This window comes from Meleagris gallopavo, chromosome 1 (genome assembly GCF_905368555.1).
Source record: "Meleagris gallopavo chromosome 1, MGAL_WU_HG_1.1, whole genome shotgun sequence".
Lineage (NCBI taxonomy): Eukaryota > Metazoa > Chordata > Aves > Galliformes > Phasianidae > Meleagris > Meleagris gallopavo.
The window spans coordinates 186240924-186256682 of record NC_139404.1 but is presented as its reverse complement, the minus strand read 5'-3'; the positions used below and the strand labels follow the sequence as shown (position 1 = coordinate 186256682).

Genomic DNA, 15759 nt, shown 5'->3' with positions numbered 1-15759 from the left:
AAAGATGACCACCATTTTCCATAAATCGTCATGCTTTTATACAAAAACAATATTTTTAACCTAAAACATCTTTATACTTTTACTTTTAAAGCTCTCATAATGAAGTTTCTCTGTAAGAATTGTGCAACTTCTTCAATCCTGAACTCACAGCATCGATTGTTCCAAAGCTGTTTGTTCCTGCAGAAATTCTCAGTGCCTTGCGTTCCTTGCTAGTGTCTCCAATCTCTGCGCTGTGTTGAAATTCAAGGAGGCTGTGACTAAATACAGAGGTTGGTTGTTGGAACCACCTCGTCCTAAGTGAGCTGGTTCGTTCTTAAAGATGTGATGTGGAAGGCAGCTCTATTGGGAAAGGCACGAGGGATTGTGAGGCAGGAATCTGAAAGTTTGCAATAGAGCCAGGCCTTCTGCAGGATTTTGGAGTTCATTTTCCCTTTATCCTTCCCTTTATCCTTCCCTTTATTTTCTGTAGTTTTATTGAGCTGTTTGACAGACGTAGAAGATGTATTCTGTTCACACATTGAAGTTTAAACAAAAATCAGTGGATTTCAGAAACTTTTGCTGAGGTGTGCACAGATGCATGTTTTAGTATTTGTAGTGCATTGTTTTTAGGGACACAGTAATACTATTTTCATGAATACTGACACCACAGGACACCATTGTAATCACACAGTCAGATAACTGCAGATTCACAAAGTCACTGGGATTAGAAGGGACCTCTGGAAAGATCATCTAGTGTAGTCCCCATATGGTTAGCACTGGCCAGTGAATCTCTGTGAATCTCACTGAATCTCACTGTGCTCTGAATGTATAACTCTTGGTACACAGAACAGTCTAATCATATTTGGTTAATTAATCTTACTAACAGGAGAAGAAGTTGACATCTTGCTGTCCTGCAATTTGGTAGATTTCAGGGTCAAGCCATTGCATTGAGGAGCAGTCTTTGTTCATCCAGGCTGTTGTAGTGGTGCTGCAGCTCTTGAGTAAGCCAAAAGCTTTCAAACACAGATGTGCTTGATTCCACTGTGAGCTGTGTGTTCTGTACATCAAAGTGCTCTTTGTTGCTGCCTTGTTAGAAACACTAACATTTTTCTCAGGAAAATCTGCTGTGCTAGCCCCAAAAAACAAGAAGCTCAAGATGCCCAAGGAGGTTGTGGATGCCCCATCCCTGGAGGCATTCAAGGCCAGGCTGGATGTGGCTCTGGGCAACTTGATCTGATGGTTGGCAGCCCTGCACATAGCAGGGGGTTGAAACTAGGTGATCATTGTGGGCCTTTTCAACCCAGGCCATTCTATGATTCTATGATTCTATGATTTGAGAGGTAAGGAAAGTAGACATGGAACGCTGTGAAAGCCTGACAACTTCTATGATTTGCACTCAAGGAGGACAGCAGACCTATAACTGTGATGGAGAGACAGAGAACATAAGAAAACTGGTGCAGTACTCGGGAAAATCACTTGCCAAATCCACTACTGATGTAATCAAGTAGCAGGTGTCTGCCGCAGCCTTTCTCTCTACTGTGTCTGGGTGGAGGTGCTGTTTATAGCAGCAAACAGTGGAGATGCAGCTGATATCATTAGAAGCTCCTGGTTTTATGGCCAAAGTCCTATGCATGAAAGGATGTAGCTGTCACCCATAATAACTGTTGTAAGCTAACGTTGACTCATTCTGCGACATGATCATGAACTACAATAATTTCTCACCTGAGGCATGAAATAGTAATAGAAAGCAGTGACTCCTGTTAGTAGAACTAGTCATCAGATCAGATTGCAAGTGGCTGAGGATAATGAAACTATTTTCACATCAGCTCTTTTCAATGACTTGTAGTATCTTTGTCTAATTACCCAGAGAGTTTCTGTGATTTCCATCCCCTGTAATTACCATAAAATTATAGAAAATTTTATGTTTTTTAACTAGGTATTTTATTATTGGGAAAAAAAAAAAAAAACAAAACACCCACAATATTAATTTTATGAAAACAGTTAATTGATGAGAAGACTGCTGCTTACATGCGTATTATGTGCAGGTAGAATAGAGATAGTTTGCACACCTTTTTTCCATGATCTTAGGTATAAGGCCATTGGGGTATAAGGCCGTTACATTAATCCACATATTTTCCATTGTTTGAAAATATTTGTTTTTTTTATAATCATTTTTTAATAAAAGTGAACTTCATTAAGATAGATTCTTACTGGTAAGAGTCATAGAACACATTTTTATTGGAGCAATAATGACTTAAATAAAGTTTTGGAACTACAGCCAACAGTTGACAATTTTCTCAGTTTACACCAGATTATAGTTACAGTGCTGTTGTGCAGCTCTGTGAATTTATGTTTTAATCTAGGTGGTAGAGGTTTTTTTTTTGGGGGGGGGGGAAGGGGAGAGCAAAAAATATGCATGGGAAAGGAACAGAGTGGCATTTGGGAACAAAAAATTGTTCCTTGTGTCTGAAGTAAAGGCAAATCTGGAGAATGGATCGACTAATCACAAATCGAAAGGACTATCTTCCTACCACTACTCAACTAGGTACACAGAGGCTGAAAAAGTGCTTGTAAGCTCTATCAGCAGAGAAAGCAAGAGCCTTTTCTTTGGGAAGATAGAAGGGTGGCTTTATTTGGGATTAAAGCAATATGTGAAATGACTTTTTCTTCTGGATTACGTATTTAAAGGGTAAAAGTCTGAGACCACATTTTCTTTGTAAATTTTGGAAGAGGTTGACTCAAGTAACAATTACTGGAGAGACTTGGCTTTACTGACTTTCAGGTCAAATATCATCTGAGTTTTAAGTTTCCCATGGTATTTATCAATTAATTTGTCCTCACACAGACTGCAACTGAGTGTTCTTTCTTTCTGCAGTGTGCAGCCTTCAAGAACTGCAAGCAGTAACTTTTTTTTTGTCCATAGCTTTAGCTCTCACATGGATTGCTAAGTGCTTCATCAAGAAGGTGATGGTTTTCACATCTCAGGAATAGCCTTGAAGTCAGGTGTTGATGTGCTAGTGGTCCAGACACCCTCGAAGCCTCTGTGAAATGGATTTAACACTATCCAGTGTTGACAATCTAAATACCACAGGCAGCTAGTATCCCTAGTATGTCCCCTTTATATAGATTACATATATCTTCAGTGCTTTTCCTTTTTAATTACAACATTTGGGGTACTTTAAAGCAAACTTAGGTTCTACTGTTCTTCTGACTGCGTGGACAATCAGCAGCCTCTGATTAGAGACTTTTTTAGCCCAGAAAATCTGACTATAAATATCATTGTGGTTATAAGAAAATGAGTGTCATCTACAAGGGGGTATATTCGGATATCGAGAAGCAGCATATTGCAGCACCAGAAATGCTTAGCTGATGCTTCTAAGTCAGTCCATACCCCAGCAGTCAGAGCAACCTCACTGCTATCACCTACTGATCCCAAAACTTCCAGGTAAATCAGCAGTCACTGACCTGCTCCTACTTTGTGCATCAGCGACAACTGGAAACTGTTTAACATCGCTTCATGATGCTGCTTATATGAGGACTGTGCTTTCCTGGGAAAAAAAAAAGAAGAAAAAAAAAAGGCTTTGTCACCCATGAAAATGAGAAAAAAATCATAGAATAGAATCATAGAATGGTTTGGGTTGGAAGAGACCTTTAAGACTATCTAGTTCCAACCCCCTGCCGTGGGCTGGTTGCCCCCCACCAGCTCAGGCTTCACAGGGCCCATCCAGCCTGGTCTTGAGCACCTCTAGGGATGGGGCACCACAGCTCTGCGGGTAGCAGTGCCAGGGCCTCTCTACTGTCTGAGTAAAGAACTTGTTTATATCCAATCTAAATCTTTCCTCTTTTGGCTTAAAACTATTTCCCCTTGTCCTATCACTATGTATCCATGTGAGAAGTTAATTCCTTCCTGTTTATAAGCTCCCTTTAAGTACTGGAAAGCCACAGTGAGGTCTCTCCTCTGCCTCTGAAGTTTTGTCAGGAGCTTTCCTTTTTTATTAAGGTTTAGTATAATGCAGTAATTAGTATAATACAGTAGAGTGCAATATAATGAACTACAGCATGAAATTACAGCACTCACACGACAAATTTGCTAATCTGGCATAGAGGATTTTCCTTGTTACTTCTGTGTGTTTCTCCGAACTTGTTAAAATATTCAGAGTGGATCGCTCTCGTTAGAAACATTTAGGTTGTCTGCTCCTTGTAGCTGTTACTGCAGCTGGAAAGTTTCAAGGTCTGTGTGTTGCTAAGCACAATTTGTTGACCCTGTATCATAAATCAAAAAGTGACGGATTTGCAAGAAAATCCTAAACTAGATTTCCTGCTCGCTAGCTACTATTTTGACACTCAATTCACTCAGTATTTAGAATTATATTTCTGTAGGCCTCAGTGTTTTTTCTCATTTTTAGTGTAGTTATTCTTCATATTTAAAACAGCCATTGGATGTTGTAGATACTGAGGATGCAGCCTAGAAATTTTATAGAACATGGAAAAGTTTATTTGGAAAAGCAAAAGGCTTATTTTGAAAGCAGCTTAATTTTGGAATACAGCGACCATTGACTTTCTGTATATTGGTGATACACTAAGCAGACAAGGGCTGGACTTTACATGTAGAACCATGCTTTTCATGTAGAAGAGCCTACATGGTCATTTTACTGTCCTTGAGTGTTGTGTAGAGACTGGGCTAGAAGAAGCTCTTCAGCAATGGTGTCAGGTATGCCCAGAGCATTGCTAAGAGATGTTTGCTTCTACTGCTTCTAAACCTCTCTGATAAGGAGGTTTCACAAGCTTGTGGGTGACTTGTTGCACTATACCACTGCCCAGTGAAGGAAGCTCTTCCTAACGTCCAACCTATGTTGTCCTCGCTGTAGTTTATTTCACTTCTCCTTCTGTACCAATGGCCAATGATATATTTATCAGTATGTGATTATGACTTTGTGTATATTTGAAAATAGTTCTATTTGTCATCAGTTACCTCTGTGTTTAGTTTCAGCAAACAGCTGTTGATTTTTCCAACATTCATGCCTTGCATGCCTGTTATTTTCACTGTCTCCTACACTGTGTGCACTGTCTTGTTTTGGCTACACTTTCCTTTAACAGTAATGCCCAAAATTAAATTGCAAGATTTTAATAGCACCAGGTTATTAGTGTAATATATTGCTACATCTTACCTCCTCTGCTTCTAAACGAGTCCATAATTATATTTCATAGGGCTTTCTGCAGCATCTATGGAGTTTATTATACTCTTGTATTGTCTATGTAGTTGTTTCTACTTTTCTATATTTTTTGAGTATATGTGTGTATATGTGATTTTTCCTGCCAAGTACTTTGTATTTGTTTTAATCAAATTTCATCTTGTTGACTTTGGACAATTCAATCACATTATGTGAAGACCTAAAGGATTTTGTTAATTTGTAACATAATCTCTATTCCATCGTTAGAATCATTAATGAAAAGGGATGCAAAACCTCTCAGTTGACCTCAGTTAAAATTCCTTTGTAGCTGAATAATGAACTGCTAACTTTTAGTTTTCTTCTGTATTGTATTTGAGCAGCTCTGTGCCCAATTTCTTAATGAACATATGCAACTGCCACAAAGTTGCATTCAGGTACAGATAAATTACACTTCCTTCTTTACTTAAAACATCTGTCAAATAAGAAAATTACAATGGTTTTAATATATTTGTTGGCAAAGTTGACTGTTTTTTTATCATTTTATCTAGATATTTATAAACCTGATGTTTCAAATAATTTATTCTAGTATTGCTATGAATATTAGATGTTGCCTGGCTGATGACCTAGGGCTGCAACCTCAGGAATTGTGCAAATGATACAAAACTGAGAAGAGTGGTTGATGCACCAGGTCAACCACCAGACCAATCTCTTGTGCAGCCATTCAGAGGAACCTGGACAGGCTGGAGAGGTGGCTGGCAGGAGCCCCATGGAGCTCATCATGGGGGCATCCAGCTGGGAAAGAGCTCTACAAGAAAGGACCTAGGGGTCCTGATGAACACCAAGCTGAACATGAGCCAGTAATGCACCCTTTGAGTGAAGGAAGGCAGCAGGCTCTTGGGCTGCATTAGAAGTGCTGCCAGCAGGTTGAGGGAGTTGGTCCTTCCTCTCTACACAGCCCTGGTGAGACACTTCTGGAATGCTGTGATCAGTGCTGGGTTCTCCAGTTTGAGAGGCACATGGACATACTGGAATGAAGGGACATGTCATGGTTTTATGATTATGAAAGGCGCTGAAGGACTTGGAGTATCTCATACAAGGAGAGGCTGTAAAGACGGGTTGTTGAGTCTGTACAAAAGAGAGATCAGAGGGAATATTAAGGGTGTGTATTTGTTCACGTGCAATAAAAGTGTAATCAAAGAACTTTAGAAGGAAGAAGATAGGGAAAACAAAAGAGAATATTTAATAAATTGTGTGCATTTAATATACAAAGATGCATTGTTTTCTTTTTCCAGGATATTGATTCTTCGCCATTCTCACTTATTTCTCATTGTCATTGCCTGGGGCTGTCAAAGCCATCAGGGCTTTTTGTTCCTTTTGCCTTGCAGCAATGGCATCCAGACAATTGGTGGTTGTTGTTTGAATGGCTAAATGTGGTTTGAACGTTGGAAGGTTATGGTGTATCTTTTTAAGTAAGTCTCAATAAGTCACGTGTCTGCACTTGCTGATAGTTTGAAATATTTTGCTGTCCTCACTTCACCCAAATGCTTTCATATAGAATGATTTCAGATGTTCACTTTGTGATGCAGAATTGTGAAATGTGATAGTACCGGGAAAGGAAAAGGAATAAAACACAGTGTTACAATATCTTGTCTGGCATAATTTGAAGTTGTATATCAGAGAGCATTGAGAACGGAAATAGTCTCATTGTAAGATTTTTTTTCTCTGTAGCTCACTATTAACTTTGCCTATTCAAGCTTTCTGATCTGTATCTACATGCAGCGTCCTAATCCACTCTTCTACATCTGTTTGTAGCCTTCCAACATGTAATGCCAACATTCCCCTTTTATTCCCTCTTACGCTGTCCATATCTTGTCTTGCTCAAAACCTCCTGAACCCTTGAAAATAAGTGCAAGTATTTTCTAAAATTCTTGTGAGTTGTTTGCAAGTTATTTTTCTCATAACTGCTGGTATGAATGTGGGCCAATATATTTGCGCAAAACGGTATTTTCTCACTCTCAAGCTCTATCTGGCAAAAAATATGGATTAAGGCTGGTTATGGATTTAAAGCATGATATGGTTGCTCCTGACTATGTTGTGTGTACACGCAGTTCTATGGTCAAGACACAACAGCCTGTTGCTGTATCAAGGAGAGCAATGATTCTGCCGTAAGGCTTCATCCTCTGTCATCTTCCATACTCCTGGCACTGAAGTCTTGCTCTACTCCTTTGCCTGTGATCCAGCCATCTCTTTATCTAAATTGGCAGAAAACACCATTTTGACTTTGTCTTTGTTTTTTCTTCTCTGGGTTAAAGACGGAGAAAAATACAATGTTTAAATTTCCATTCTACTGTCTTAATTATTCTTATTTATTCTTATTCTATTGTTGCTTTAATGATTATTATCTTTATTTATTTATTTTCCTATTTATTATTTAATTCCTTTGCTGTGTCTGCCATCCCACCTCCCTATTCTGTATTTCTGGTTTTTTTCTAACTTTCACAGGACTGACCCGAAGTCCACTATAAGCAAGGGAATCCTTTTTGGGGGATTCAGACAAGCTTTCATTTGTGCTATTGAAGCATATAAATAAAGTGTAACTTTTATAGGAGCAGTTGTAAAATCTTCGCGATCCAGAACATAAAGGAGAAGCGTGATGGTTGATGCAATAACACTCTTTCTCCTTCTTGTAGGTCCTTTTGTTCTGCATCACATCTGCTCTGTTCATGTTCTTTTTCAGGTATGTTACTCATATGTCTGCTTATGTTTTTAAAGATTAAGTAGCTGACTTGATTTTCAGTATTCTTATGAAAACTTGAATATAGTCCTGACTCAAGACTTCTGAGTTGTATGGAGTGCTTCTATGGCATTAAAAACCCATGGCTGTGAACATAATTTCGTTAAAAATGGAAATGCTGAGTTAAATGCTTTAAATCTTCTGGAGATTTCACTGATTACTTAAGGAGCCTCTTCTCATTTTGTAATTAACACCCTGGAGATTTAACATTACATAGTATGAAAACTGCTGAAATGCTGCTTTATTATAAGCTCTCACTGAGCTTTCTGCAGGGAAGACAACTTTTTTCTTCTGATGAAAATACTGGAGAATAGGAAGTGGATATTTTTATAGTCTTAAATAATACCAAATGTTTGCTGTGCATGGGGTACAACTGTTTCACATTCTTTTTTTCACACATTATCAGCTGTATTCCTTTCTTAAAACACTCAGTAGTGACTCAGATTATAAACTGCTTTTATAACTGTTTTTCTCCCAGTTTGCAAGATACGTGTAATAATTATTTACCTTTTCAGAGTTTCTTTTTTAAATACCAGGCTCCCCACAATTGCTGTTTTATATCTCTGGTTGGACAATTGCTTGTTAAAGTAACCTTTGACTACAACCCTTTGCCTTGGAATTTTCTATGGCTTGCAGCCATCAGTGATTCTTCAAGCCATATGATCCCCAGATAATTGCAAAACTCTAGAAATTGCAGCTTGTTTTTTTGTAATTCCCTTACTTACAAATTACTTTCAGATATTGACCAAGAACAGTCTGTGGATAGGGGAAAGCTATTAATTTGAGAGTTTCCAAAAAGCATTCCTCCTTTCATCTACCACCCATGCATCAGCAGGCTTCTCGTTGTATCAGCAGGCTTCTCCTGCTTCCAGCATTATAGCACAGCACCTCTGAAAGGTTTAGAAGTTGGTTGAAAAGCTAGTAAGAGTTGAAGTTGGACACCTGTCTGTATGAATGCTGATGAAACAAAAGCTGGGCAAAGGTATAAATGCTGTGTGATTATGGAGGAAGCTCGCTGTCTCCTGTTTATGTCTTGATAATGAACCAGTTTGAACAGAAAACCTGGAAGCTGAGTGAGAACTGACCAGAGCCCAGAAATATTTGGTGAATTCCTTCCTGACCTGACAATGCAACACTGACAGTTGAACGAGTTCCAAGCCACTTTCTCTTCTAAAATTAGTCTCACTGTGCCAGGGGTGACGGATATCCTGTTGAGCAATCATCAGGAACACTTAATTCCTTTGTCTCTCTTGTTATAGTAGAGGAATTAAATTACAGGGCTGGGTGTTTTTGGGTCCATTAATTTGATTCTCAGAAGAAAATATCGTGGTTTTATTTATTATTATTATTTTTTTAATGAACACCAACAAAAACTATACGATGGATAAGTTGAAATAGATTTATTTAAAAAACATCAGTATAAATCAGTTCATATTCATTTTTTTCTGAGTTTAATCAGTATTGGGGTTAAAACATCCTTACAGAGATTGATGATGTACGCTCCCCAAGGAAACTAGAGCCGGAGTCTCTGTACAAGGTGTGTAGCTGTGTACATAAACCTATTGGTTGGGAGTGCATTTACTTTGAAGAGCAGATTGGAATGGAGATGGATGCAAAATGGATATGCGATCTGAACAAATAAAAAGCTGGTCAGTTCTGGCAAAGTGGAAGTAATGTGCTTGCATGCAAGTGACTATGGGGAATGAAATGATGAGACAGCAGTTGCCTGAAAAAATTCCAACCGTAATTGTTGCAAACTTCAGTGAGTGTAAGTCAACAGTGTCCCATTCCCATAATAAAAGGAAACACTGTCACAGGATGTATAAATAGAATTAGCACTTGGGAGGTGTATAAATTTGTCTTTTTGTTGAACTTTAGATTTAAGGTGTTGGCACTGCTTTTTTTGGTTCTTTTTGGTTATCACACTCCAGTAAGAACATGAAATGGTGAGAGAAACTACAGAGTGTAATCTGAGTTGACTGAAAATGACTTATTAAAAAGGATAGATTGAGGTTGTTTAATTAAAAAATAAAAGGGATGGACTAAGTGTTTTCATGTCTGTATTATAAGACTGCTGAAAAGTTGAAGAGAATAACAGTCTGCTGTCTCTGGTATGACAGAAAGGATGGGACAGAAGAACAGGATATTTGCTCTTACAGCAATGGATTGTTGCAGGGATTAATTCATGAAAATAGTGAGGAAGAAAATCCTAAGAAGGAAACAATGGAAAGATTCTCTGGTGAAGTTGAAAGTTGTCTGTGCTTTCTGATCGTCAGGAGCAGATTTTGGATAAGTTGGGTAATTTTGCTTAGGGAAAGCAAGGGACCATTTGTCTTCCTGAATCTCTTCCATGTTTTAATTCACATTAATACCTGTCATACTGTGAAATATTTAGTGTAATAAGCTGTCAAAGCTAGTAAAGCCTTTGGAAAAGGATAACTTTGTGTGCTTTTGTTGAATGCAATCTGAAAATATATACAGGGGGAAGAAAATATTACAGCTCTGTGCTGTAGATACCAGTAAATCTTGAAGAACGTATGGAGAGATCATTACAGAAGTTGTTTGGGAGATAGTTTAAGGTAAATATTGCAATGAGATGCTGAGAAACTTCATCATGCCAAAGAAGGAAATATCAAATTGAGAAGAATTTGCCTATTCTTCCATGGTGAGCAAGCAACACAAAAATAACGGTGTGCAGCATCTCTGAAAATCAGTAAAGTGAGAAATGTAACTTTTCTAACACACATCAGATTAAACAGTTCTTCCACAATTTGTAATCATAGTAATAGAGTAGGAGAAAAACTCCTTCTCAATGAGTACAAACAACAGAAAAATCAGTGGAGCTGCCCGTGGAGTTGTCCATTTGTTTGGACTGGGATTGTGAGTTGGTCATTTTATCTAATGTGTGAATTCATTGTGATCACTTCTGGTAAGATTTTGGATAGTCCTCAGAGGAAGCCCCTCTGGATCTACTCAGCCTCCTGCATGGGTTAGATAATCTCCCTGTCTGTTTTGACACGTGAAATAGAAAGGAGTTGGAAGAGTCATTGCAGTGCTTTTCATGTGTTGAGTGGTTCAAAATTATCTCAGCCTTTTTCTAATCACAAACAGATTTCACACAAACTGTTAGATTTACAGAAAAGTAAGGAGTATTTTACCATTGCCTGTACAATGCTCTTTACTGCTCACAAGCAACTATTGACCTGAAAATAAATAGAGTCCTTCTTTGCTCTGTCTCTGCAACTTGGTGTCCAGAATGTCTTCTTGTCCTTCCCACCCCACTAAAAAGTCCAAAGAGATGCTGAGAACAATTGCAATCTTGATCACCAAGATCATATATAATCCCTTCCATCATTAAAGATAAAATCCTAATATCTAAATGGTGTAACTTGAAGCTTAAAACTTTCTAAAAGAAGACTAAACGTAGGTATGCCTCTATTCTGTCAGAACATGACCGATTCTTGGCACTCGACTGACAAAAATGAGAATGAAAGCAAAGTAATTGGTATTTTTTTAGTTCATATGAATTATCTGATCCAAGGTTATTAGGATCTCTGAACTGAGATGTTTATGACTGTCACTATCCATCATTCTGGTTACCTTCCCTGTAGTGCCACGAGTACTCTTGCAGCTCCACAGGTAACTGAAATAAGGCAGTGCTTTTGCTCTGTGCAGCAGGATGGTTTCCCTCCTATGGATCATACCATGATGCAAATAGCTAGCATCAGCACTGCGAGCCAGTTGTTGGAAGTGCTTGAGGTGAGCAGGGAAAGCAGAAGTGCTCCTTTCAGCATTGGCATGGACTTTTGTTGTTTTAAAGTGACTGCATCTAGAATCATAGAATCATAAACATTGAAAAAGACCATTCAGATCACCTAGTCCAACCATCAACCCATACCAACCTGACCTGAGGTGATCTTTACTGACCTATAACATGAAATGTTACTTGAATTGCAAAGTTAAAAGCTGCTATCTGTGTGAGGGATGTAAGATACATTCTATACATCAAGACTTCCTAGTTATCCTTTGGGTTGCCTTGTAGTTAACTAACAATTAGGTTGCACTTACTTTTTATTGATTCTGGAAGGCAAACAATCCAATAAGTCATTATCCACCAAAAGGGAACAAAGTCAAGATGTCCCTTGCTGCACTCTGGTTGGAAGTATCGCTATAATTAGGTGTATGAATTGTGGTCCGTGGAATAATAGACAAGTTCTTCTCCATTCATTAGGAGAAGATCCCTTTAATACAATGAAGTTTATCAGTATCTCATCATAACATTTATCTTAAATTGTTTTCTGTAATGGTCTTTTGGACAGTGAGATCCTGATCCTCCTAGCGTGTCCCTTTCTGGGTGTTTTACAGCGCTTAAAGCTTCACCATGCAGCCCTGATACCTCTGGAGTTTCCCCAGATATCTGTTGGACTGTTCAAGCATTATTGCATCTACAGCAGGACATCAGGAAAAGCAAGGTGCTAAATCTCAGATTAAAAGAACTGTAGTAGAACAATTAAAACCAGGAACAGATAAAAGTGAGGAAGAAGCCAAAATGAAAACCAAATTCAGCATAGCGATACAGAAAGGAGGAGCGAAGGGAAGGGAGGGAGATTGGAGAGTCAAAAAAAAAAAAAAGATGATGTCAGCAGACTGGACAAAAAATAGAAGAAAAAGAACTGGGAAAAATAGCAGCTGAAATGCAGATGATAGGTTTACAAGCAACAATGTTATATTTACAGGCAGAGGAAGCATATTTTAGTGTCTTATTTTTTTCTTCTTCTCAATCCTCTTTTACAGTATTTTTCTGCTTATACTAACATTTTGTCTCCAAAATGTCCTTCTTTGTTGCACTCATTTCCTCTGGAGTGCTGAAATTATGCTTCATTGATTTTTAGTTAATTGTAGTGCATACTAATTTGTATAGTGCAGCCTCTCTTACATGTATTTAATTCACACATACAGTTAATCCATTTGAAAGAGGATTCTTTCTCCTTCTACCTCTTTGTTTTTCTGAAAAACTTACTGAAAGGTGTAAGAGTTGAGCCTTCCCATATTTTCTGGGGTTAATTTTCAGATGTCATTGAGCTCTTTTGGGAATTAGGGGAGTTAGACTCCCCTGTTTGGCTTGAAGATCTTTTCCGACTCAAACCATTCTCACACAGTTTTATGATCAATGTTATAATATGTGATAAAACTGTGGATTTTGAGGGAAATGGGTGACTCAGTGGCAGTTCTCCTCTATATATTTATAGAAATTTGCATTAACACAGAACTTGCAAACTCTATGCAACAAGTGAACACCTAAATATAAATGCAGTCTACACAAACAGAAAATCAGGCAATTTGGGTGAATATGTGTTGTCTGGCTGCAACTCTGGTTGCTACAGTAGTTAATCCAGTGACTGTATGCTCCCAGGCATATTAGACATGTTAATACTTCTGCCCTGCCCACTGGAAAGGAAAGCACCCTGTACGGGCTGTAGCTAGCTATTATGGGAAATCAGATGGCTCTGATGATTGATTGATCATAAGTTGAGCATAAAGTCTGCCTTCTAGGGGTAGATTCTGATGTTATTTTCTGAAGCAGTAATTTCAGACCATCAGAAGTTACTGCTGTGCATGCACAAAGCTGAACACGGTGTTCTCAGACTCAGAGTTTGCAGAGCTCACAACAGAAAGCTCTTGATCTCTCAATTTAATTTATATTATATGATGATGGGAAGTGGGTAATGAAAAATAGAATGAAAAGCACATTTAAGAAGTGCATATGCACTGTCTTATACTGTCATTAAGATGGAATATTGAAACTTGTCTAAATTCACTGGAAACCTTAAGAAAGATCCTTTTGTTTGCAGAGCCCTTTATTCCATCTCATTAATGAAATCCTAGCCTCCCAAATTACAGCTATTTACTCTTCTTCCCCAGTGAAACACATATCCTGTAATTTATTCAATATTTTTTGACATGATATTTCAAAGTCTCTTTATTTACTTTTAAAAATGTGTGGTGCCAGTGCTGAATTGGACTCTATCATGTAATTGTTTAAGCTCCCTTTTGTACAGAAGCAACTACTGGAAAAGTACTTCTACTTTTTTAATATTCGTCTGTTTTTTACTGTAGAATGAGCAAACTTAATAGTTGAGGTTGATGTTGTATGGATTCAATATCAAATCCACTCCCCCTTTCTTACAATGTTTGTCTTTTACATTCGATGCAGAAATACAAGAGTACATTAAAACTCCTGAGCTGTTGAATTGTTAGGGTTAGGGTTAATTAGAAAAATTAGGGTAAATTAGAAAATTCATTTGGGTAAATAAGATAAGATTTTTTTTGCGTGTTTATATATATATGTTTTTAATATCCTTATGTAAACATCTCAAGTTCCGTGGTTCAGAGAATTATTTTGATAATCCCATGCAACTTCATTTCTGAGATATTTTGGATGACCTGATGAGTCAATGAAACATCCAATCTTTTAAGAAACTCTATAAATATCAGTTAATGCTTTTAGTGAAAGCAGGAGTAAAGAACCATGGCAGAGCAGCCAGAGAAGGTAAGCTGGTGGGTTCACTCTTGCACTTCTCTGGCAGAGCAGTGGTATAGAGTTGCACATTATTAGTTCAAATGCAAGTACATGTAGAAAAGTGAGATGTCTGTCTTCTTGCATAACAATAGAATAAATAATCAGAAAGCATTTTTCCTTTTTTATTTGCGTGGAGCACATTTCTCTTTTATGAGACTTCCACTGAATTTCTCATTTTCTTTTCTTTTTTTCCTTTAACACTTGTAATGCCATGCAGTATGGCCTGGGTTTGATTGATAGGGAACCAGCTCCAGAGTTCTGCAGAACTTCCATCATCATGCCTTGCTGCACTCACAGGAGCAGCAGACTCATCTCTCCAAGCTAGTGTTGTGTGCCATCCACTCAGACCTTGCAGAATCATTTTGTAGAGCCATAGAATGGCTTAGGATGGAAGGAATCTTCAAACCCACACAGTTTTAACCCTCTGCCATGGGCTGGTTGCCCCCCATGAGCTCAGGCTGCCCATTCTATTTATTATAGAATCACAGAATTGCTTGGGTTGGAAGGGACCTCAGAGGTCATCTAGTTCCTACCCCTGTGCCATGAGCAGGGATGCCAGCCATTAAATCAGGCACTAGATTGGGTTGCCCAGGGTCCCATCAATACTGATACCTGCAACTTGATCTAACTGTTTACAGTAAATAACTCAGGTCTCAAACTCTTCTTTTAAATAGTAAGTGCTAGGAGGAGAGCAAACTCTCTTAGATGGAGAAAACAAGAAGTGCACAATTTGAACTGAGCTGTGACAACATCCCCATTCTGGCACTGAGTGTCAGAACTGGATGGCCCATACTGGACTATCAAAGTACCTCATTTGCAAGGCACCAGATCATTTTTTGCTTATTTTCTTCCCTTGATCTGATTCAGAAATATGATATGCTTCTGCAGCATTACCTAAACCTTTATTCTGCTTGAATGATATCCCCTGAATAAAAGTGATCATTGTCCTTTATGCTTTCCTAAAGCAGATGGATACCACTTCTATTCCTTTGAACCTTTGTTAAAAGAGATTTTCCACTCCCGCCTCATACTATTCTTCACTTTGTTTTTCAAATTAAAAAGCTGAGAGTAGAGTGAAATAGGTAGGCAAGTATTTTAATGCTGTATTATACTCATCTTCAAAACAGCTTTTGTAGTTTGAATGTATGAGCTAAGTTAGATGAAGAGGAAACTTAACTCTGGGAGCTGAAGTCTTGGACTGGTATTTGATTTCCCCTGGTTAAATCAGTGCTACT

General features: G+C 38.2%; 1 protein-coding gene across 3 annotated transcripts in view; it reads left to right on the top strand.

Moving 5' to 3' along the window:
* TMEM135 (transmembrane protein 135) overlaps positions 1–15759 on the top strand; it is a 166869-nt gene that overhangs the window by 100863 nt on the left and 50247 nt on the right. For all 3 annotated transcript variants that reach the window (XM_085216411.1, XM_085216409.1, XM_085216410.1), the window contains one exon: positions 7841–7887. In XM_085216411.1, the coding sequence (XP_085072537.1) occupies positions 7841–7887 (47 nt within the window). The remainder of the gene's footprint in view (positions 1–7840; positions 7888–15759) is intronic.